Source organism: Nansenia antarctica, assembly GCF_963989245.1.
Source record: "Nansenia antarctica genome assembly, chromosome: 8".
Classification (NCBI taxonomy): Eukaryota; Metazoa; Chordata; class Actinopteri; order Argentiniformes; family Microstomatidae; genus Nansenia; species Nansenia antarctica.
Window position 1 is genome coordinate 45,424,035 of NC_137678.1, and position 25,798 is coordinate 45,449,832.

The 25,798-nt window shown below is 44.8% G+C and overlaps 1 protein-coding gene across 1 annotated transcript; it reads left to right on the forward strand.

Moving 5' to 3' along the window:
• On the forward strand, window positions 1-25,379 carry lrig3 (leucine-rich repeats and immunoglobulin-like domains 3). Its single transcript, XM_080538687.1, has 19 exons — window positions 1-340; window positions 3,855-3,926; window positions 4,043-4,117; window positions 10,413-10,547; window positions 10,685-10,828; window positions 11,256-11,399; window positions 11,599-11,742; window positions 12,935-13,078; window positions 14,471-14,551; window positions 14,815-14,886; window positions 15,571-15,642; window positions 15,910-16,073; window positions 16,643-16,981; window positions 17,448-17,729; window positions 18,193-18,660; window positions 19,221-19,379; window positions 19,607-19,747; window positions 23,921-24,193; window positions 24,641-25,379. The coding sequence occupies exons 1-19, from the start codon at window positions 129-131 to the stop codon at window positions 24,895-24,897; spliced, it is 3,378 nt and encodes a 1,125-aa protein (XP_080394813.1). The 5' UTR covers window positions 1-128; the 3' UTR covers window positions 24,898-25,379.
• The last annotated feature ends 419 nt before the right edge of the window (window positions 25,380-25,798 follow it).

Sequence of the window (25,798 nt, forward strand, 5' to 3'; positions counted from 1 at the left end):
ATTTAAGGGAGCGGATACATTTGACTATTATTAGGCGTAACATTTTCCTTGGATTGGAATTTTCACTCTATCGGATTCCCTCGCGCTTTTCTGTGAAACCTTGGGGGGACTTGAGTGTGCTCCAAAACATGTCCGCATCTATGCAGCCTCTCAGCGCTGCGAGGTATGCGATCGCGATCGTTTTCGTCCTGTTTTCCAGAATTGAACTTCTGCTGGGATATGATGAGAACACAAACGCGTGTCCCTCTCCCTGCACATGTTTTGGAAACCTCCTGGACTGCAGTCGGTTGAAAAGGGGAGATATAATCCCCCAAAACCTCCCCAAGTGGATCGTGCAATTGTAAGTCAATTTAGAGAGCCTTTTATTTTTGTAGCTACTTCCCATCTTATCTTGACTGTTTGGTAGATAAGAACAGCTATCTTAATGAGTACTTTTCACACGCATTATGACACTGTGATTGTGATCAATGTTATGATATCGATGGGGGATCTGAACGAAATCCTAGACTAATAAATACAATAGATAAAATGGCCTAGACTACTGACAAGAGAATTGAGATGTTTTTAAACATTCGTTACAAGTTCGCAAACAATGAATTAATTCAGAAAGATCTATCATATCTTAGGTCATATCTTACATTTGTATTTATTAAACAGATTTTTGGGGGGTCTGTTTAGATAGTGTTTTGCAATGACGCATAGGCCTCTCCATTTTCCAAAGTGCCAAAGACCACGCATTTTTGTGTGCTAGTCTAGATATTTGCAGTATATATATATATATATATATATATATATATATATATATATATATATATATATATATACTGGGAGACTAGAAAGAGCTTTAGCTGGTGGGAAGGGAATGCATGACCTATACACACCTAACCCTAACCCTAATATACTTTACGTATATATTAAGTATATATATATATATATATATATATATATATGTATATATAGATATATATAGGCCTACTTAAAGACACAAACCAAAAAAACCTCAAGATAGGGTTTTTAACACTTACAATCAGTTCAAAATCAAAGTCCTCTTTTGGGAGGTCACACTGCTTTTATTTGCATATGTGAATGCCTATGTTAACAACATGTGGGGGCATACCCTCCCCTAGAACAACAGGGTAGCCCTGTCCTGTGAATACTAACAAAGCTGATTGTTTAAAGGAAAACTGATTTAGTTTTACATTAACTGTCCCATTGTCTGCCTTGCCTTGGGGAATCAGAAGTACAGCCTGGGGTTGTGTCTTCTGTGGGGCTCATTTCAATAATTTATACTGCTACTGATCATTATTTCTGAGTACACTGAGGTATAAGGCTGTTGGCCAATTTTATTAACTTTTTCTGTTCTGTCATACAAGTTGTCTTACTTTACAAAACCTTTCAGCAGGCCCTTTTGGGGATTTTAGAGCTATCCCCGTTTCCAGGAGTCTGCAAAGCCATAATGAACAGTCTTTGCAATTGTCTTTGCGATTGTTCCAATCCTTGTTGAACCCAAATATGGGCTGATCAATTTTGTTTTTGCATGTACATAAGGTCAGGTCATACCAGAAGCAGCAGCATCTAAGATTGTTTTGTAAGTCTTTACTGCTTACATGTATGCAACCAACTATTGCCTTTGAATGACAATGTTTAAACTTTATAAAAGTTTATTTACAATCATATTTAGTGAGCTCAGAAGTTATTCAGGCACCAGAGCTATTAAGACAATAAATGCATAACGTCAAATGAAGTCATAGGCACCCTGGGCCAATTTCCCATGGTAACGCCTCAAATAGTTGCTATAAAAAACTTAAAATAAACAGATGTTCATAAGTCTGCCTGGCTCTCAGACAGACTTCATTCGGTTGCGTCTTCATAGTCTTGTATTTTCTAGTTCCTATTTTACAACATGGCTCTAGTTAGTCTCCTGTTGATTTGTCTTTATTTTTCACATCTAAAATGTGAAAATGCTCCTCTGGATATTTCATGTTGCCAGTAAAAACAGGCAACATTGGGCCTCGTAACCAAGGCAAGCTTTCCAAAAGAAAAGAAAAGAAAAAAAAGTTCCACATGGGGGGAAAAATTCTTTGCACTCCGGCATGCTAATTTACGAGTGGCTCTCCAGCACGTCTTAAACCCCTTAAACTGCCCGGCCCTTTGTTTTCCAGCACCCCATTATTTCTGCTGAATTAGCAACTCCAGAGCCACCGATGGTACTGATTAAGGAGCCGCTGTTGGATTAGTTCGAACAAAGTCAGAGAGATGGAGGGAGGGAGTATGGGAGAGGGAGAGAGAAAGAGGGAAGGAGGGAGAGGTATTTGGTTTGAGCTTCAGATTTCTGGGAGCCAGTGAGGGAAGGAGGGGTTACCATTCAAATCTAGACAGAAACGTTCTGATCTATCAATAGTCTTTGACACTATTTAGGGTAGTAGTGCAGCAGAATTACCATTTGAGGAGAGCAGTCTCACCCAATAGGCCACTCCGTTACAACCAACCAGCTAGAGTTCCCACCACACTAAAAGAAGATATGTCCCGCTATTAGAACATGTTATTACGACATGTTATGACATTACATTTCCCACAGTTAACCTCAGAGATTATGGCTTTAGGGTCAACAGGAAAAGTCCCAGTTGAAATGGTATATCAAGCCCTTATGTTATGTCATCTAACAGATTGGGGGGACTAGGAAGGTTCTGGATTATAACGTGAGAGCTTTAGCTAGTGGGAAGGGGAATGCCTTTTGTCAGCGTATAGCCTAGCAGTCAATGACCTATATACCCTTGTGAATGGCATTTTCATCAAAGGACGAGAAGCCTATCTTATCTCACGACAAAGAGAATGGATAGATTGGTTTCATTCACTCCTCTTGACACTGATAAAGTTGTAGTGTGCAACATTTCCCGGGTCCAGTCGATACAGGCCAATGTGTACACACGCACAGTACTATTTTTTTTATTTTTTATCTGAAACACTTCAGAGCTGAGATTTCGGAGGGAAGAGGAGGTGTCATGACCACTCAGAGCTTATCTCAGGGTTCTGATATGACACCTCTCCCATATGGCCCCAAGTACTGGAGCAAAAACACAGCTGCATGCTGGGAAGAAAGGCGGGGGCGGGGGGGGGGGAAGAGAGAAACATGTCAGTTCAGTGATAGAAGTAAAAACTCTTGTTGAGGAGCTGGAGAAAACCTTTGCCGAAGAACAAAAAACAGGCCCACATATAGCAACAGGAGTGTTTCAGCTGAGAATCAAAGGCAGTCCTCTCGCTTTTCCCGGCATTGTGAATAGATTACCAGTTGTTAGGTTTCCCCCTCCCCTCCTCCCAGTTCTCCTTGATGGATTCCAGATGATGGGGTGAGGAGGGGGGGGGGGGAGCCAGAAAGAGTGTCTGGCACCACAACGTTGGTCGTGCGCAGCAGCGTTAATAACTCCACAGCTTTATAGCACACTGGCCTCGCCAGGCTCCATGGGCCTGTTTTCATCCCCCTTTTTTTTTTTTAAAGGAGAAAAAAAAGAATATCACCCCTCCATAAGTTATCTGACTTGTCTGTTTTGGCTCCATGTTTCCCGAAAAGACCTTGATTCGTGAGCTTTTCAGCCATGGAAGTCTGTCTCAGTGTTATGAAGAAGGATGATAGGTTGTACAATAGCTTGTTGGGGTTTTGTTCCGCTTGAAAAAACGAAGCAGTTAGTTTCTTTCGAACATTACTCAAGGTTTCACTTCAGTTTGTGGTACAGGCTCTCTCCATGAAAAGTTCTCTCTCATATTTAAAAACAGAGAGGCCTGTATGATTGGAGTAAAATGGCCCTCCATTTTGTGTACTTTTTCTTTTTTCCTCTAACAAATGTCTTTCTTTACAGGGACCTGAGTCATAACAAATTGCAGTCGCTCGACAGCACTTTGTTTTCGAAACTGCAGCACCTAAGTGAGATGTAAGTATGCTCTGTGTTCCGTACCCCCTAGAATAAACAACAACCGTTTCAAACACCCTCTCCCCCCGCCTCTCTATACCACATGTGACAAACAACCTTTATGCCTGTGCTTGCAGAAAGTTAAACAACAATGAATTGGAGACGATACCTGACTTGGGCCCTTACGCAGCAAACATCACAACCCTTCTTTTGTAAGTATGAATTACTTTTGAAATACAGTACCAATCAAAGGTTTGGACACACTTCCCCCATTCAATTGAATGGGAAAGTGTGTCCAAACTTTTGACTGTTACTGTATGCCTACAACCCCACCTTCCTTTTAATACTGGCCTGGAAATAATAATAATTATTGTATAAGTAATTCAACGTATGCCTGATCACCCATCAGAGTTGTTATTGCAAGTGTTGAGCTGCTAAGCGGTTCCTGCCCCCATTTGGCTGAGTGGGTTCCCAGACTGGGCAGTGCCAGCCATGGCTGCCAGCCTCAGACTAGTCACATGACTAAAAGTAAATGTCATTGTTTGAAATGGAATTACCAGGGTTGGTAGCTGGTTGCAGAGTTTCCATCTGCCTTGCCAGTCCTGAATCAGAGAACAAGAGTTTGTTGAATTGGTCTTTGAATGTGTCATATGATATGTCATGTAATCCCTGTGTTTTGTGGGTGTTTGTAGCGTTTGTAAGTGTGTTGATGGCACGGTGGTGTCGAGGGGCTTATTAGCTGCTGTTGATTGATGACATGGGAAAAACTGCTGTTTGATTTTCAAACAAACCCAGACAAATTCAGACTTTTTGAAGAAATATTGGCCCAGAATTATGATGGAGCAATGTGGTGCTTTCATGTGTTTTTTCAAAGGAGAATCGTTGCTATCAATGTCAAAAATCACAGACTTTATTTGTTCTTTTCCTGAGGCGCAACATGTGTCCTCAAAATCGATAGATGTGATGTTTTTGCAGAAGAATGCACTAGTTTGGAGGCATATTCCTCATCAAGCCTGAACTTGACAAACAGCAACACCAGGGAAGCCAGCAGCCATGGGGCATTCAGATAACAGTCAAACAGTTCTCACACTTTTACAGGGCTATAGTCCTGTCGTTTTTTGTGTGTGCAGGTGAGGCTGAAGGTATACAGGCCTGGAGCCAATGCAGAAGAAGCAGAACCTGAGTCTCAGAACCAGAGTTTGTTTGATTCCCAAAGGGTTATGGTCTGATTCATAGAGGACTGTACAGGCGTGTAAACGTTGCTTGTTAGACCAAATTCAGAGACGTAATCAGATTTTTCGACAAGTTTTGTCCGCTCTCATTGAGGCTTCAATAGACACGGCAGTTTAATTTGCGATATATTTCGGCGGTTAACTTGGAGACCCCTTTTTCCAAAGAATGTCAGACTAATAGTCAGAGTGAAAGCATTTTTTGCAGAATGGTTAAATCCTAATGGCTCACCACAACATTGTGTGCTACAATACACCAACTGAAATTTGCCCCCCTGCTGCTGTAGCTTCTGACCATGACATCTGAGGTAAAATAGAGCTGCCTCTCAACGATTTCGAAAAGGGGGGTGTGTGTTGTATGTGTGCCCATCCTAAAATTCTGCCAGTTGCGTTCCGCCGTTGTCTACTCAGCAACTAACAGACCCTCAGAGGGGAGGGGGGGGGGGATTTAAATGCAAAATCACTTTTTTTCCCCCTCTCTCTTTTTGTTGTTGGCAATATTCATGGGGAATATATATATGTGTGTGTGTGTGGTATTTCCTATTGGAAAAAGAACAGAGTTTTGTGAAGCCATCAGATGACTTATTTTTCTGCCGTGGCGCCTGTAATGAGAACCAGGACTGCAGAGAGGCCCGGGCCCACATGAGACGCCATATTAAACACAGCGCATCACACTGAGATGGCTAGGACACATCAGAACTCTATACCGGCTGTTCAGAGCATCACACTGAGATGGCTAGAACACATCAGAACTCTATACCGGCTGTTCTATTGCAAATTGTGAAGCAATGTTATCACATCAGCTTCAGCATAACCACTGATAGGCCGACACAGAACACTTATACAGCCAGTTAATGGGAAGCACAATAGTTGAGTAATGATAGGAATAGGTTGTAAAGTGTCGGTTTAGCCAGACATTGATTGAGGTTTTGAAATGTTAGGCTACATTTGTGCTGTTTCTTTTGTTACTGTTAATGAATTGCGTACTTGTAATGATATAGGCCTAATGGCTAGATTGAGGCTTACTGTGTTTCTATCTGTGGATAAAAGCATTGTAAAAAGAATGGCAGGTATGCTTAATAGCTTGCAGAGCAAACATCTCTAGATTACGGTGTGCTAATGCTTTGATAAACACTGAATTTGAGGTTCTATCCACACTTAACTGGAGGTTACCGTTCATATGCATACAAAGGAGATTCCATCTCAAACCTCCTCTCCAAATTCCTAATCAGTCTTTGGAAATCTCCAGATCATTTGTTGAGCTCACCATGCACAGTGAGAGGGATTTCACAGCACAAGGGTTAACCCCCTTTTCATACATTCCTGGGAAATTGTTCAATTAATTAAGATGATCACGACTCAATTACTACCAGCTGCAGGGTTATTGCCGTTTGTTTTTACTCTGGGCTGTGGGGTCAAGGAAGTCGACGAGAGCTGCCGCTATGTCTGCCTGGCTGTTTGAATAAGTGGCATTCGATACCCTGGGGGCCTTTTTTCCCTTACTACCCTCCCAGGCCAGAGACATGGAGAGAGGGGAAGAAATTCTGTAGTATGTGGAAGTATGGAAGGGGTGGGGGGGAATCAGACTGTACCAAATGTAAAATAGAGGGGGCTTTGGAAGGCTGCGTTATGAATACGATCTGCTTGGGTTTGATATAAAGTGAACTCTTTAGTGCATTTGGAAAGTGTTTTTTTTTTTACAGCCGTTAAGCTCCTTTTTAATTGGAAATGTTTCTCGTTCGTTTGAAAAGGAACATTCAGTTTTGTGACAGCGTCAGCTGTCTATAATCGACTAGCACTGTGGTCTTGTTTATACTGTTCATATTTCTCCAGATAAACAAATTCCAAGTGTGAAGGCAGAACGCTGACCTCAAATTGCTGAACACTGACCCCGATGAGCTGTCTCGTCTAATTTCCTTCACGTTGTGAGGGATGTAGATATTGGTGTATTTATCACGTTTTTTTGTTAAAGAAACCAATACATGGGTGGCTAGCTCTATCGATAACATGTAAATGACCTTTTATTAAAGGAGTTAACAAGTTGGTCATTTACTCTAGGCTTGGAGTGTCCTCAAATTGGGAGCATGCATGTACTGTAGGTGTGTCGCCGACTTCATTCTTTGAATAAACAGAGCATATTTAATTACATGCTTTGAATTACTGGGATTATATGTTTTTTTTAATGTTCGTAAGGAACAGAAAATGTAGCGAGACTCCAACAAGATTGACAGGCAAAGCCCTGAAACTATTAGCCTAAAATAATGGCGCGTAATAACCTTATTTGCGAGAAAATTGGCTGAACAAATTTGAAGTGTTTGCAGTCAAAATGGACAATGCCCCGCTTGTTTGTGTGCAGAGTTGGCCCGGGAGGGTGGAGATCAACAGATAAGCACTTGGAACTCTGGTACACAGTGAGGTTTGCTTTTCAAAGGCACTCATTAGATCTCTCGGCAGATGTTGGAGAAGGAAGGAGGAGGAGAGAAAAAACAGCTCTGTTGAATGGACCACGGCCAAGTTCTCCTTCGCTTCTCTGGCTGTGCAACTGCACAACGTCTCCGTTGATATTACGGCCAGTACCTGCCTGCGTTACTGGGTGATAAAAGTTAAAGGTTGGAGCCGGTCGGGAGATTCAGTTGTTGTTCTAGATGTGAAACGTGAAAGGTTAATAGGATGAGTGCTTCGCAGCCTCTCTCTGACATCTAAGCCAGTAATACCATAACGGGTAGGCTCTATGGAGTGTCTAATCCCATGTATTTCCAGATGGTCTTGACCACAGCCTTCAAAATAGGGGGTCCTCAGGGGGGCAATAAAAGGCGTTGACATGTGTGGTCTGTATATACTTCCCATAAATACTATTTGTATGGATATTTATATTCCATGTGCATCAGGCTGTATTACTCTTCACTAAATACAAGTGAAAAAATAAGTAGCACCACTGTTTGGGTCCATGTATAAAGTGTCTCAGAGCGCTTTTCCTTCCATCTGGTTGGCCCTGGATGTTCAATATGGGACAGAACTCTCTGACAGAGGTGCAGCTCGCTCCTCTCCGGCTGCGACGGCCTTCCGGCATTAATAGCAACCAAACTTGGAACGATTGAATTATGTGGCCCAAATGTGGCCGTCAAATAAGAGTAACATTTTGCTTGTGGAAGGGATGCGATCATGAAGTTGTCTGGTCTTGGTGTGTCGAGGCTAGTGGGTGAGGCTCCACAGCTAGCCAGATGTTAAGCAGGGTAGGGAGTGGGTGTTGGGGCACAGTGACCAGGGACTCACCACAACCCACCATCTCACACCTCCCGGCTGGCAAGCTTCAAGTTTCTGCCCTCTTTTGGGAGAGAGCACAGAGTTGCTGACAGTTGCTTTCCACCAACCCCCCCCCCCTCTCCGCCCCCAGATAGATATTGCAGGGGCTCCACTTTTTTTGTGAAACTGGAAAGACAGGTTCTTGCCTTGGCCAACCCCCTCTCTTCATTCTCTCAGCGACCAGTCAGGGGAACATGAAAACCGAGACCCAGGTGGTGTGTGCCCCTTTTGTTTGGGACCACAGAGGCCGCGGTGCGTGGAAAGCCCTTTGCAAATCTGCACACAAAAGGCAGGCTTGTACCCTTTTTACTGTGGGTGGTGTGCTGGCTGCATTGTGGCTAGCTCTGTCGGTGGCTGATGGCAGAAAAATCTGTGTTTTGGGATTTTTCCCACGCTTAATAAGACAAGTTTTTAGGCAACAAGTAATATTTTCTCTTTTAAGAAAAAGTCGGTGTTTTTTTTTGCCTCGAGTACCCCCCCACCCCCGCCATATGCACTCTCTTACATTGGCATAGCACCAAGGCTTCACTCTTGGCCTTGCCAGGGGCTAGGCAGAGAGGGACGTGCTCTGGCAGGTTCTACCCCTACGTTCCCCAGCCTCCCCGCCAGCCTCTCCTCCCCGGGCCTCCATCCATCCCCCCTCGTTCTTTGTTCCCAGGTTCCACTGACTGTTGTCTCGCTTCCTCTGTATGTTTTAACGGTAAGACTGCCAAAGGGTGTAGCTGTCTCTCTAGGTGGGGAGTCTAGTCTTCAGGGAGGCATGAATAGCTGAAAATAAACGAAATGTGTGGAAAGTTGACTGGTCTATCCAACTCAACGCTCTCGTGTTTCATGAGACGCGTCCGTCTTGCGAAATCAGAAATCTTTGTTTCAAGATCGCTGAAAGAGTAACCGTAATGCCTAACTAACTGAAAATATGGCGACTGTCACGGCTAACTGTCATGATGACTGTCTAGGAATCAGCGGCCTATTAGCCTAACATGTTGTGCGTGGGCAGGCTTCCCCTTGTTATACTCACTCATCATGAACACAGCATGCCCCTTCCTAGCTGCTCTGTTTCCAATTCTCCCATTCCACCCAGGAGGCCAATGTAAAGCTAACATGCACTTTGTGCTCAATTTCCCCCCCCCCAAAAAGAAGATGGTCAAACAGATAACAGATTGATCACATGAACCAAGATTGATTTATTTTGCTCTCTCTTCTTGGGTTAGGTGTTGTTGAGATGGGGGGGGGACATGGTTCCCTCACTATGAATACCGTAACAGGGCCTGTTGCAAGTCTGGTGCATTGGAGGGAATTCCTGCTTTTCCCCTCCCTCTCTCTCTCCCTCTCCCTCTCTCCCTCTCTCTACCCAACGAGCCCCATACACACAAAGAGGGCACTGTACAGGAACTGTTTATAACTAAGCAGTCCCTGCACTGCAATTTAGGAGGCGTGCAGCTCAGGAAATTGCCGGCCTCTGCTGGGGCATGCTTTCACTGAGGGGAATGGTATTCATCAGCCAAGTAATTGGCAGGTTATTTTTTTAAATACCTTGTTAGTAATTACCTTATAAACAAAATAACACAGCACTAAACCAAACGGCTGTTTTTGACCTGTTGCGATGAGGCAGTGTGACATTGGGTTACACTGGTGCCCCCGCCGCCTCCTCCTGCTCTGCCCAGTCAACCATGAAATGGGGTTCTTCATTTTTTTTCTCATCATCATCAGAGATGCAAAGTTGGAAGTAAACAAAAAAATTGAATATTAACATAATAATGACGGAATTTAAATAGAATAGGACAATGAGAGATGATGCTTCGTGAAGTTTAGTCGTTTTTTTAAATACCACCGGTTACCGACTAATTGACTGGTGGGATTGTTATATATATTTGGAATCGTGAGGGGAAAACGAGTGAAAACTGGTGACCAGCGTTATTAAAATACCTCAAATTCTTTCTGTCGTTCATTGGAGCTGTGGTATCTGTATTTTCAGAGCAAACAACAGAATCACCAAGATCTCTCAGGAGCAACTGAGACCCTTGGAAGCCCTGGAAACACTGGACCTCAGCAACAACAACATAGTGGACATAAAGGCTGACTCCTTTCCTGCAATACCTCTGAAAAACCTGTAAGTGCCTCCATTTTGAATTTGACCTATTATGGTGAAACCGTACAGAAGTGAAAACACAATGCCAAAATGTGTGAGTCCTCTTTCTCATTGTTATGATCAGGATCATATTCTCATTCCTGTGTTTCTCTCTTCAGTATCATGAACAACAACCGCATTTCGACCATGGAGACGGGCTGCTTTGTCAACCTGTCCAGCAGCCTGCAGGTACTCAGGATGAACCGCAACCGCCTTTCGACCATCCCTGCTAAGATCTTTCAGTTGCCCAACCTCCAGCACCTGTAAGTGACCGTTGTGCTTTCATCAGATGTTTGACCACTACTTGACTCCTCTTAAACTTCTCCCTGAATACTTCTTGACCGTTTATAGCGTTGTTTCACAGCTGCGTCTTGACAGCTCTCTTTGACTTATCATTGAACGCACTTTGGTAGCTTTGACCACTTTTCAATTTATTTTATTTTTTTTACATTCTTTTACGTGTCTTTCCTGAAAACATACCATTACTGCTTTGTGACTACACTCGTCGATTTGTCATTTGCTTTGACGTCCCTGACTGTGCTCGTGACCACTTTGTACCGGCTATTGAAATACCGATCTCCCTGGCTGCTCTTAGATTTGTCACTTTCACAAGTTCCACGGTTGATGTTCATATGACACGGTGGCGGCGGTGCGGTTCTCTGACGGTCCTGCTGTGGTCTCACCTTGCAGGGAGCTGAACAGGAACCGGGTGCGCAGGGTGGAGGGCCTGACGTTCCACGGGCTGCAGGGGCTGCGCTCTCTGAAGATGCAGAGGAACGGCATCAACCGCCTGATGGACGGCGCCTTCTGGGGCCTCAGCAAGATGGAGGTCTTGTAAGTAACTGTCCAGATTTGGTCTTCCTCTACCTGTGTGCGTGTGTTTAACTGTCTCCTCCACCTATTGTTTTCCCTCCATTCGTGTCTTGTCTGCAGTTCATGTGTCCCACTTGCGTTCAAGTCACGTGGAGTATGTGTCGCAGTGTGAGTATGTAGATAAGTGACGTGTGCCTGTACCTCTGTATCCACCTTACAGGCAGCTGGAGTTCAACAACCTGACGGAGGTGAGTAAGGGCTGGCTGTACGGCCTGCTGACTCTGCAGCAGCTCTACCTGGGCCACAACGCCATCAGCAGGATCCGGCCCGACGCCTGGGAGTTCTGCCAGAAACTCAGCCAGCTGTGAGTGCCCCTTTTTTTCTTCTTCTTTTTCCTCCCTCAAACTCCCTCCCTCCCTCCCTCCCTCTTTTTTTTTTTTTTTTTTTGCCTTCTCGTACTCCCTCGCTCCGTCCCTCCCTCCCTCCCTCCCTGCTCACACTCTGAACTCCCAACACCTCTTTTTCCTCTCTATCCCCTCTCTCTCTCGCACTCTTTCTCGCCCTTCCTCACACTCCACACACCCCCCCCCCCCCCCCCCGGCTCTATCCTTAGAGCCAGTGCCAACACCATGGCAAGTTTGCCTGCCAAAAAAATACGCCCCCCATTTCACCCCCCGAAAGACCCCCCCCCCCCCCCCCTCACCCCCTCCCCCCTCACTGCCTCGCCACGTCTATAGGGTAGAAGAGGGTAGGGGTGGGGGGCTTTCACAACGTGAGTGTGTCTCCAGCGACAAGTGAAGTGGCGTCAAGAAACTGTTTGGGTTCCCTTTGTTGTTGACGTAGTTTATGGCCGAGACCAGTCAATCAGTCAGCCATGTTTTTTTTTTTACAACGGGCTAGGACATTTTGGAAAGGGGTGTTGTTGTTTTCCTCCTCTTGTCCTCTCAGATGAACCAGAGAGGGTACCTTTAGCCAGATTGGCAGCTGACAGTTTTTTTTTTGCCCGTCCGTTGGTAAATACGCTGGCGGCTTTCCTCCATTTGTTTGTTTTCCCTCATCAGATGTTTACTTACGAATGTTTTCAGTCCAAAAGTTAATACTTTTTGTACTGTCTACTAAAAGTTAACAGATGAGGGCAACTATGCCAAGTGAAATGCGAGATAAAGCTTGACATGTCACATTTTTTCTTCACTTCAAAGTCTGTACAGAGTTTGAGTGGAACGGTCTAAAGAACAGGTTTTTTCCTCTGTTGGATATTCCTTGAAGAAAGTCTTCTGGCTAATACTTGCTAGCAAACATTGTGTATTAATCCGTCATAATCAGTAGCTAGATTGTATGCCTATTCAAACATTTCTTTTTCTTAAGTTTTTTTAAACTAAGGTCAGTCTTGCCTTTTTATTTAATGATGGGTAGATTTAGGAATTGAGTTGGGTTAGCTCATCCTAGCGCTTAGCGTTAGCCTTTACTTCGTCTATCACACTTTCTTCTCCAATTTGTGTGTCCTGTGCGTGGCTGCCATTTTTGATACTGATGTCTCCTTCCTCTCTGTCTGACAGGGACCTCTCTTCAAACCACCTGGCCAGGCTGGAGGAGTCCAGCTTCGTAGGCCTCAGTCTGCTGGACGACCTTCACATCGGTAACAACCGTGTGAGCTTCATCGCCGACGGAGCTTTCCGAGGACTCTCCCACCTCCAAATGCTGTGAGTTGTGTTCACCGAGTTGTATGTTCATATATGATGACCCAATCCCAGTGACCCCAGTGTCACTTTGGTGAGGTGGGGGAAGAAGTGGGGGAAGAAGTTTCACATTTCAGTGAAACAATGAATTCAGAAATGACCCATTGTTTTTTGTGAGGGTGTGATGTGTGAAACGGTGATTCTCCACTTCCCACAGTGCAGTGCATTAGCCATGCTTAATATCACTAATCCCGGGTGTTTCTCGCCCCCTTAATATTGTTGAAGAAAGCTCAGAGGGCTCATCAAGGTTCAGGGTAGGATTTGAAACTCCTCAAGGACATGTCTGATCATTGTGTCTTGTCCCGGTAGAAAAGGCCCCTGTCTGTGTGGTATGTAATGGAGTACACAAGCAGTTAGCACTTGCTAGTAAACAAGCAGCCTGCTTGTGACATTAGCTCCCCCTCTCCCTTCTGAACGCGAATGGAAATATTCTGCCTTGTTTGTTTTTGGTATGTGAAATAGCACATACCCACACATAAAAAAAAACTTCGAGGCACAGCTCCGACCTCAACAAGCCAGCAGCACGAGTCCACCGCCCCCATTCACCATCCCCCCCCCCCTCCCCAATTCCTTCAGAAAAGGCTGTATAACATTTCCCCTGGTTGTGCTCTTAAATGAAACCAAATGTTAACGGTGCTCGAAAGGTCAACAGAGGGCAGGTGTGTAGCGAGGTGGACTGGGATAGCTTAGGGGGATTTACCCCCCACCCCCCACCTCTCCTCAACCCCCCAATCAGTGGTAACCAGGCATGCAGAGGAGGAAACTAGCAGTTTGAAAGCATTTAGAGGAGTAGAGAGGGGGGGCAGGGTGAAGACATACAGCAAATGTGTCTAGCAGAGCTGTTTGCCCTGCTGGGGGGCACACACACAATTCAGTTCAGATACAAAGGATGGAAGTGATTGTAAAAAGAAAAAAGGTTGATATCATAATTTGATGGAAGTGTGTTGTTCCTAAAAATCTTTGTCAACAAACTTGTAAATGTAAAGATGTCAAATCTGATTTGACCCTGCCTCAAAATTGAGGGGGAAGAAATATAGATAGTTACGTCTTAGATGTAACAGGAAGTGGCTCCGACATGTTTTGTTCCTCTTGTTAAAAGTTCTTGCATGTGAAGCAGTCTTTGCGCTTTGAGACACAGGCAAAGCCATTGCAAGCATTTAACGGCCCGCAAAAGCCAGGGGAAAAAAAACGTCCTCCATGTGATGGAGGGCCACTTTGAATGCACATTTAAGGTCTTAACTTGTCCCCCTTCACACGGGGTGTAAAGCCGCATTAAGGTTTATGAAGCCTGCAACTACAGTTGTTGTCTGGGTGTGGATTTTAACAATGTGGTTTGTCTTTGTTTCCGCGGCAAAGGGATCTGCACAACAACGAGATCTCCTGGACCATTGAAGACATGAACGGACCTTTCTCTGCGTTGGACCAGCTGAGAAAACTGTGAGTTTCTGACCTGTTTCATGAAGGTTACACAATAGTAATTGGACTATGCTATAACTGATTTGAGCTATATTTGTTTTCTATTGCTCCCATTAGTGCAACATGAGTTGCTTTAGCCTTTAGACATGATATGTCGGTAAACCTGAACAAATGATTGAATGAAGAATGTGATGGTCAATAAAGATGTGAACGTCGGTCAGACTTTTGCTACAAAGGACTGTGAGACTCTTGAGATTAAACCCACAATCCCCCCCCCCTCCCAGGTTCCTTCAAGGGAATCAAATCCGGTCAGTGACCAAGAAGTCTTTCTCCGGCCTGGACATACTCGAGCACCTGTAAGTTGCCCCTCTAATAATCTTGCTATCCCTGTCTCATACCTGTAAACTCAATGGGATGGAACCCACAACTATGGAAAACATGAGAAGCACACACTGCAGACCGTACTGTCCCTCTCTCTCTCTCTCTCTCTCTCTCTCTCTCTCTCTCTCTCTCTCTCTCTCTCTCTCTCTCTCTCTCTCTCTCTCTCTCTCTCTCTCTCTCTCTCTCTCTCTCTCTCTCTCTCTCTCTCTCTCTTCACTTGATTAAGAGCAGAGCTTTCTCCTCACTCAGCATCTCTGTAAATCAGAAGACTGGAGAGAGAGACACGCACGCACATGAACACACACACACACACACACACACACAGAAAGAGAGAGGCTGTGTGAGTTTGTGTGCTTGGGGTAGTCATGAAACAGCTGCATTTGATTCTAATTAACTTTTTCCCCCAGTTGTGTCTGAGCTCAAAGGAGCCAGAGTCAGGCCTCTTGATTAACAAAGCACGGCGGTGCCCAGAGTTTTATTGTTCTCAAGCCCAGACATTTTCTTCTCTCCCATTTTCTGAAGTGTTTGCCTTCAGTTATCCCAGATAGGCGCAGACCGGGGGAATATTATACCCTCTTTCTTACTCTTTGTACTCTCCCAAGCGTCTCATCCATCTTTTCCCCCCCTCTCTCCTTCCCCCCCCCCCCCCCCCCCCTCAGAGACTTGAGCAACAATGCAATCATGTCCGTCCAAGGGAACGCCTTTGTTCAGATGAAAAAGCTCGAGGAACTGTAAGTATGAAGGACTCTTACAGTTGCTGAAGTACTCTCTACTCTACAATCTAATCTCACAATGTGTTTTTCCCACTGACATACATCGGACATAAAGGCATTTCATGTTGATGTTTCTGTCTAGTCTTCTTTCTCTTTTTCACGATGATTGATAGGTAAAGGAAGTGGGCAGGTTTTCCACCGTGTCTACCCTACATCCATCACGTCTCCATTGTGATCCCCTGGGTCTTAACCGAGTATCGTCTCACCTCCTTCCCCTCCCTCCAGGCACCTGAACACATCCAGCCTGCTCTGCGACTGCCAGCTCAAGTGGTTGCCTCTGTGGGTGGCGGAGCAGGCCTTTCTGCCCTTCGTGAACGCCAGCTGTGCCCATCCCCAGATGCTGAAGGGCAAGAGCGTGTTCACCGTCAGCCAGGAGGACTTTGTGTGTGGTAAGTGAGGAAAAAAAATAAACGAAAAAAAACACACACACACAACCAAACTGCGTTACTGTAGCCCTTGTTAAAAAGAGCCATTTACCCGTGACAGGTTTCTCCCATTTATGAACTGACCCAGATTGTTCTAGTGTTTCCCCCCCCCCCAACTCCTGGACACCCTAGTGGAGCTAGCATTGTAAAAAGGAACAATATTTCAGCTCTGGTTGGGCTGGCAGAGTGAACAGGGGGGAAAAAGAAGAAACAATTGCTCAGGAATTTTTGCGACTCTGTCTAGTTTCGGGCGCACCAGTTTCTTCACTAATTAGGAACGTCTTAGAACCTGAGGTGCTTTCAAGCTTCGGTTCGGGAACTTGGCGTCGGCAATTAATTTCCAACGTCCATATTTAAGCCTTTCAACCCATCGCAGCTTTTTTTTTGGTGAATTTAAATGCAACTCAACTTCAGCGTCAGTTAAGTTAAACCCGTTAAATCCCCTTCCCCCACCTCTCTCTCCCCTCCCCCACCTCTCTCCCCCCTCCCCCACCTCTCTCCCCCCTCCCCCACCTCTCTCTCCCTCCCTCCAGATGACTTTCCCAAGCCTCAGATCACAGTGCAGCCTGAGACCCAGTCGGCCATCAAGGGCACCAACGTGACCTTTGTGTGTTCGGCGGCCAGCTCCAGCGACTCGCCCATGACCTTCGCCTGGAAGAAAGACAACGAGGTCCTGGACGACGCAGAGATCCACAACCAGGCCCATCTGAGAGCGCAGGGGGTGGCCGGGGCCGGCGAGGCGGAGGTCACCGAGTACACCACCACACTGCAGCTCCGCACCGTGGAGTTCTCCACCGAGGGGAAGTACCAGTGTGTCATCTCCAACCACTTCGGCTCCTCCTACTCCACCAAGGCCAAGCTCACCGTCAACAGTAAGTTGGAGGGTCGGGGGCACTTAGGTGGCGTAACGGGTTAAGCGTCGACCACGTAACCGCAGGGTTCCCGGTTCGATTCCGGCCACGGACATATCCTGCTTGTCATTCCTTCTCTCTCTGTCACCCATCCTTCCTGTCAAAATCTCTACTGTCTCTATCAATAAAAAATAAAAATAATTATACAGGGTTCCCGCGCTGGTCTTAAAAAGCCTCAAAGTCTAAAATCCAGCAATCCGACTCATAAGGCCTAAAAAGGTCGAAAATGTCAGTTATTCGGTAAAAAAAAGAGGTGCTAGGTCTTAAAAATGAGATTAGCTTATCCTGCAAGGAAATCAGTCCGACCGCATCTATTTACACAGAAATTAATCAAGCTGTTTTGCTGTCTGTTTCTGTTTTGGTGCTGTTTATTTAAAAAAATATTTAATTTAAAAAAAATCTAATTTAACCTCTTTGTACCTCCCAGTGCTTCCATCTTTCACCAAAATGCCCATGGACCTGAGCATCCGCACCGGCGCCACGGCCAGACTGGAGTGCGCGGCGGTGGGCCACCCCTCCCCTCAGATCGCCTGGCAGAAGGACGGGGGCACGGACTTCCCGGCCGCCCGGGAGCGCCGCATGCACGTGATGCCGGAGGACGACGTGTTCTTCATCGTGGACGTGAAGACGGAGGACATCGGCGTTTACAGCTGCACCGCCCAGAACACGGCCGGAGCCATATCAGCTAACGCTACGCTAACCGTGCTAGGTGAGGGAATTTCTCCATACCTGTTATTATTAACCTGTTGATATTATATTGCATTAGTTGTCTCCTTCACTATACCGACCGCACACACGGTAACCTACTTTCACCCATGTGTGTGTTCGTGTGAACGAACTTGAACCGTATAGTGGTGTGTCCGTGCCTAATAAGCGACCATTGAGGGAGGGAGAGAGAGAGAGAGAGAGAGAGAGGGAGAGAGGAAGGGAGGGAGGGAGGGAGGGAGAGAGAGAGGGAAGGAGGGAGGGAGAGAGAGAGGGAGGGAGGAGAAGGAGAGAGAGGGAGGGAGAGAGGGAGGGAGAGAGAGAAAGCAAGAGAGAGAGACAGAGAACAACTTAGAGAAGGGAGGGAAGGCTGTAACCTCATTTTCCTGTCTATGTGAGAGAGAGAGAGAGAGAGAACTGTCAGAACTGACAGGCTGGCTCCCCCCCTCCCCCCTTCTCTCCGTCAGAAACCCCCTCCTTCCTGCGTCCTCTGATGGACCGCACCGTGGCCAAGGGCGAGACGGCCGTCCTCCAGTGCATCGCGGGCGGCAGCCCCCACCCGCGGCTCAACTGGACCAAAGACGACAGCCCCCTGGTGGTGACGGAGCGCCACTTCTTCGCCGCCGCCAACCAGCTGCTCATCATCGTGGACGCGGCGGAAGGCGACGCGGGGAAGTACACGTGCGAGATGTCCAACACCCTGGGCACAGAGCGAGGCAACGTCCGCCTGGCGGTGCTGCCCAACCCCAACTGCGACTCGGGCGGCGCGGCCGTGGGCGCCAGCGGAGGGCTGGGCGGGGACGAGGACGGCTGGACGACGGTGGGCATCGTCATCATCGCGGTCGTGTGCTGCGTGGTGGGCACGTCCCTGGTGTGGGTGGTCATCATCTACCACACGCGCCGGCGCAACGAGGACTGCAGCGTCACCAACACAGGTGAGTTTTGGAGAGAGAGGGGGAGACCGGTAGTAGTATTGTATTTTCTCTTTTTTCTCGGGAAGTTTAGGGTGTCGTGAGCTTAGAATGAGTTCAGTTTTCTCTATCTCCGTTTAGGGTAGTTCAGAGATATTGAGCGTCAAAGTTTTTATATTCCATTATGTTTTGTGAGATGGAACCTTTGTATTTTATGAATTACTAACTCATTAATAAACACCTAATGGATCAGATTATGTAAAAAACTATTTTTTTTACAAAAATGGAGCACCTATAATATATATACAGTATATTACCTAATATATATAGAACCTTATAATTCTAACGTCACGGTGTATTGATGTGGCTATGTCGTCTCTCCACCTCTCTCCACCCTTGTGACAAACGTCTCACGTCTCTCCACCCTTGTGACAAAATGTGATTTTCACGCAAGTCGTTTTTTTAGAACTCCCACATTCTTCGGCTTTATTATTATTGAGTGTTTTTTTAGGTTTTAAAATGATTTGCTTGAAATATATTTGGACGTGATTGTAAGTCGTTCCCTTGTGTGTTTTCCCATGTAGACGAGACCCAGCTGCCTGCAGACATCCCTAGCTACCTGTCGTCCCAGGGAACGCTGGCGGACAGACAAGATGGCTACGTCCCCTCAGAGAGCGGCAGCAGCCACCAGTTCATTGGCTCCTCTATGGGCGGGTTCTACCTGCAGACTAAAGACATGAACGGTAGGAGCGCACCCCCTTCCATTGAAAACGCAGGGTTGTCGTTAACATCGTTAAAGTGGACGATTACCGTGACTGCAATAGTACAATTTCAATCATACGTCGTCAGAGCTGCATAACCATATTTAATCTCGATCAAAAAACCTCACCTGAATTCATATTGGTGTAAAAAAAAATCCATTGTGCTATGGCAGAGAAAGTGACCTCAGATGTTTGTTTGACCCGTCCAGGCCTGTGTCAGCTGGACACGGGGAGCGAGGCGGACATGGAGGCGGCCATTGACCCTCTGCTCTGCCATTACCAAGGGCCCATCGGCTCTCTCCTCCGCAGGGGCAACATGTACACCGCAGACCCTTCGGAAGCTTTCACAGGTTTGTACAACAAAATGTACACTTGTGGGGCAAGACACTGAACCCCAAATTGCTTCCGGTGAGCGGGACCCGGCGCCTTGCATGGTAGCTTGCCGCCATTGTTGTGTGAATGTGTGTGTGAACGGGTGAATGAGAGGCCGTTGTAAAGAACTTTGGAATAAGGTGCTATATAAGTGCAGTCCCACTTGTATGACAACACGGGCAGCATTCATGGTGCATGTCCTTTGTTGTCATACCATATCAAGTTGGCAATTCGTGAGCTTAGAATGATAAGGTTCTATCTAGGGATGGACGGTTTCCAATTATTGAAACCGAAAAACCGTCAGAGAGTAAAACCGGGGTTTTCCGGTTAACCGAAAAATATTTAAAAAAAATACCAAAAAAAAAAAAAAAAAGGAGAGAGCGCCAATTTCAAATAATTGAGCCCTACTGCTACAATACACATGTCGAACACCATTAAAACACCGTAAGCACAGTCGCAACACAGCGTCTTCATTGAATGAACTGCTTTCTCAATATCTTGGTTCTTAGACAAAGTTTCAGCTGCTGCTCAATGTATTTAAATATTTGAATACTGCTCAATAATCACTGAAATATTAGACTTAGAATTATGCAGTGAACATACTTAAAGCTTTTCATAAAAACCACATGTCGCGAGACTGACTCGTCCTGAACTGTCGTAAGTCAATCAACAAAGAATGCCCCATCAAAATAAAAGTGCCCATGGTAGAGCTGTCAAAATAGAGCTTTCAAAATAAATGTACTAATACAGATAGAGATAAATACAGAACTACCTTTGCGTCACTAAGTGACCGCGTATCTTCTGAGACATGCGTTCTGTCATCACTTTCAGTAGCGCCTTCACACACAGTGGCGCTGTGCACAAACACTCTTGATCCGTATAGCTCTTGTTTTATTATATTGTGGTTTAGTAAATACTGCACTTGGAGTTACATTCAATGCATGATTTGTGCTATAGAACATAAATAAAGTTTGATTGATTGATTGATATCAAATCAAATCACATTTTATTTCTATAGCGCATTTCTCACAAAAGTGTGGTGCGCTTTACAGAGAGCAGCGAAAATGATCTTATTAAATGTAAGCGAGTAATTGTAAAAAAACTTTCCTATCTACCAATAACTGAAGGCAACTATCTTTCCCATAGAGTGATTCGTTACCCTTAAATATAATCCCAATTAGATCCTCAGTTATTCTTCACAACTGACCAAACCTCTCACTCATTGCGCGGCAGATTCAGACTGTATCATTGTTATTTTCACACACGACAAACATGTGACATGTTCCAGTTTTATTCTTATTCTATTTTATTCTTATTAATTACTAACAAAACATTTTCAATAGTGTTGTTCCGATACCATTTTTTGATCCCGATACCGATACCTGACCGTGCAGTACTTGCCGATACCGAGTACCGATCCGATACCACGGCGTTTGAAAAAACAAACATGTTTTTTGAGCCGCATACTCACCTCGATGTAAAATTATTGCTAACACTTAGTCTGGCACTGCTCAAAACCTTTGTAAAACAGGAAAAAATACCAACAGAGAGTGAATACTATAGAACTTTTTTTTATTGTCTACCTGGTATGGTGACAAGAAAATCAACCCCTTATAAAACCTGAAATGTGGCTCTCACAGATGCCAATCAGTGCAATATCCATTTAAGATATAAAACAGTCGTAGTAGTAGTGCAACAGCAAGTGAACATTTACAAACAAAATAACTTTAGTACTTAAAAAAAATCCCTTTTTTTTTTTTTTTTTTTTTTAAAGTACTAAAGTTATTTTGTTTGTAAATGTTCACTTGCTGTTGCACTACTACTACGACTGTTTTAAAATCCCTTTTTTTTTTGTTTTTTTTTTTTGTTAGTACTCGCCGATACCGATACCAGCATTTTTGTGCGTATCGGTGGCCATGCCGATACTAGTATCGGTATCGGAACAACACTAATTTTCAATATTTAGAAAATAACACCACACAGGCATTAATAAACACCTAATGCAGTGGTCACCAACCTTTTTAAGCCCAAGATCCCTGACCTCGGCCTTGGTGAAGGCAAGATCTACCTATTGAAGCGTTGAGAGAAAAAGACAGCCAAGATAGTACTTTAAACTTAATGACGTTTATTTGCCTGTATTTTAATTAGATGCAATGCATTGGTCCAACATTAAAATTGTTGCAACAACAACAAAAAAGACTGTATCAAGCATATCAGGCAGCTGTCTTGCTTTAAGAATTGTACATAACTGAAATTCAATTCAAAGTTTGATTATGTCATTTCATTACAACACAAAAAAATAAAGGCATGGAATGGAGGAATGTATGATAAAATCATTTTGTTCATAGTAACATTAGCCAACGTTAACAAATTGACATTCTTGACATTTTGACACTTGACTGACTTAATTATTATTCTTACTTATTAACATTGACAAACATATTTACAATTAGCATTTTATAAAGTAGAACTGTAATGTGTACTTTCTCAGTCAGTGCTAAGTGCAGTCATCTTATGCAGCATCACTTTTCACATCAAAACAAAAGTAAAACTAATGTGTACTTTCTCATATTATTAACATTGACAAACATATTTACAATTATAGCATTTTATAAAGTAGAACTGTAATGTGTACTTGTGTCTCAGTCAGTGCTAAGTGCAGTCATCTTATGCAGCATTATTTTTCACATCGAAACAGTCATGTTACTCACTCAAGTCAGTGTGATGGCTGTGGCTGGAGTGGATACTGTCTACAAGTGCTTTGTAGTTTGGCTCATAGCTACTGACTGCCAGTCTGAGACAGTCTGTGAGGTGTCTGTCAGTAAGGCGGCTCCTGTACTTTGATTTGATTATTTTCATCTGTGAAAATGACATTTCACAGAGATACGTGGATCCAAAGTAGGCACTCACTCTTAGTGCACATGCAGTGAGAAGAGGAAACTTCTCTCTGCTGACAAGTCCCCAAAAGTCACTGTCCCTTGGTGTCCCTTGGTGTGGCGTGACAGTTGGATGTCTGAGGCCATCTTTTTCAGTGTTTCATTTGGAGAAAATATTTCCATCACATCAGTGATGCATTTCTTAATAAACTCTCCTTCATTGTATGGCTTTTTAGCACGTGCAATGTTCCAGGCCACTTGATAGGACGCAAGTGTCACTGTCTCTGATTGCTTAACCAATATTTGGAACAACTTGGTCTGTGTTTGTGTCTGGCTTTTCAAGCTGTTTAATTTACCCTTGCGAAGTTCGGTGTCTTTTGGAAACTCCTGGTCAATGTTAGCATGCGTTGTGCTGAAATGGCGCTGGAGATTGGAAGCTTTGTAATGTGCCAACGATGTTTGGCATATCAGGCAGAATGGCTTTCCATTGCGCTCCACAAAGAAATATTCACTCTCCCACTCGGCTAAAAACTTCCTGTGCTCATCTCCATACTTGCGTTTAGCTGTACATTTCTTCCCTGACATTTTTATTTTGTTGTTGTTATCCGTAATTTGTCAATAAATGAACTGTCAAAAAGCCGTGTTACGTGACAGCTTCTCCTCAGAACGGACAATTAGGGAACAGTGTTGCCTGATTTGGCCGATTCCAGCCCAATCGAGCTACTTATGATCACTCTGGGTGGGTTTTTAGACTCTGGTTGGGCTGAAAAATCAATCCAATCTGGCAACACTGTTAGTGACTCGAGATGATCCTTGAAAAAAAAGTATCGGGTTACAGCAGCGTGCAGCAAGACAGAGGCCGCGTTCGTAAATTCGCTCTGAGAACGTTGGTGCCTCCACGTCTCTTGTCCAATCAAATTACTTGGTTCCATTATGACGTTAAACCCAGTGTGCGCTCCGGCGAATTTACGAACGCGGCCTGTCAGAGAGAGCGCTACACCAACACTTTTAATGAATGGATTGAAGAGCCGCACACAGACAGCCAAAGAGCCGCCGCGGGTTGGCCACCCCTGATCTACAGGGAAAGTCTCAAAGATCTACCGATCGCGATCGACGGGTTGGTGACCACTAACCTAATGGATCAGATTATGTAAAAAAACTAAATTTTGACAAAAATGGAGATAGAACCTTATAATTCAAACGTCACGAATTGTGGTAACGGTCATCCGATCTTCGCTATGCCTCGCTCTAACCTCTCCCCTCTCCCCCCCCCAGGCTTCACCGTGGACCAGAGGCCCGTCTGCATCGACTCGTACAGCGGCAGCCTGACCAGCTCTAAGAGGAGCGCCTACTACCCGTGCGGGGGGGCCGTGCAGGACCCCTTCGACCACGGCACCCCCAGCGTGCTCATGCAGCTGCCCAACGGAAACTTCCCGGGGACCACCACCCACCTGCAGGGCGAGCACCACACCCTCTCCACGGACGAGGGAGACATGAACGAGTACGGACGGCCGCAGGAGAGGCTCTCGTCCTCCAACACCTTCATGGGTAAGGGTCTCCACTTCACTTCCTGCTCAGTAGGTCAGACTACGATCTCATCTCAACTTTTATTTTCTATTCAATTGCATTTGAAGTCATACAGGTTTATATTTTATTGAGTTAGTTGAATGACTAATATCGTGAGCTTAGAATTATAGGGTTCTATCTCCGTTTAGGGTCGTTCAGAGATATTGAGCGTCAAAGTTTTTACATTCCATTATGTTTTGTGAGATGGAACCTTAGTATTTTATTAATTACTAACTAAACATATTCAACATTTAAAAAATAACACCACACAGGCATTGATAAACACCTAATGGATCAGATTATGTAAAAAAAACTACATTTTGACCAAAAATGGAGATAGAACCTTATAATTCTAACGTCACCTAATATGTGAATGCTGGAGGTCTGACATTGTGTGTGTGTCGTCGTCCCCCCCCTCCGGTTCCTCAGGGACATTTGGGAAAGCCCCCTGGAGACCTCAACAGGAACTATACCCTGGATTCGCACCCCCGCCAGCAGCGGCCATGCACAACGGAATGATGCTGCATGAGAACCCCTACGCCGCCCTGGACACAGACTCAGAACGCGAGGAGGACAAGGACACGCTGCGTTCCAAGGAGGATTCCCAATCAGAACAGAGTGTCTATGAACAACCCTTTGATAGCAACAGGACTGCTTCTATTCAGCCAGCGCGAGTGATCACATAGCTGAATATGTGCCACGTTAAACAGACTGACATTCCTTTTTGTTTTTCCTTCGTCAAGAGGATAACCAAAAAAATGCTACCTCAGTGAATGGACACTTTTTTTCTATAACGGACACCGAAAATGTGCAACTAGTGAATGTAAACAGAATGCATTATTCCTTCAAAATGCAGAGAATGAAAATAGGGAGATGTTTAACAGTAAGGACTGTTCTTTTTTAAATGAGAAAGAAAGATGGGGAAACAACTTCAATTTAAGAAGACGAATATTGAATATATACATTTTTTATACAAAGTTTATTATATTTTGTAAATTAATAGTGTAAAAATAGAATCAATTATTTTTGCTTACGTTTTCCTGTAAATGAATGTGTTTGTGTGGAGAGACCATGCCTATACAGTTATTCCAGCCTCTTTTTGTGTTTCTTTAAATTGGATTAAGCACCCTTTTGCACATACCTATTCTTAATAAAACACCTTTACATGTGCTGCTACGTACACGAAAAGTACTGCGAGTCTTTCAATACTTTTCAGCGTTTTACGATTCGCACAACACCACACTGTGCGTACGTAACTGAGGACAACAAGGTTATAGGACCTTGCTCAAGTCTTGCAGGGGATAAGAAGGTGGGGTTGGCATAAAAGAGTGGCTTTTTCAGAGCCGAACCACAGACCGCCAAGGACGACATGCTCCTTGCCATTAGCCCCCCCACGCTGTCGTCCCAACAGAATCCAACAAGTGTACGCTGGAAAAAGAGGTTTGTGTGTTTGGGGTTTAGGGCTTGTGCTCCTGCAGTCTTTTGGCTCAGTACTGTAAAAGGACCCCCCTTGAGGCCAGAGATGGAAGTCCAAATTAGGACAGGAGAGGAACAAGTCACATGAGAACTGGAGCAGACTGGTCTTCC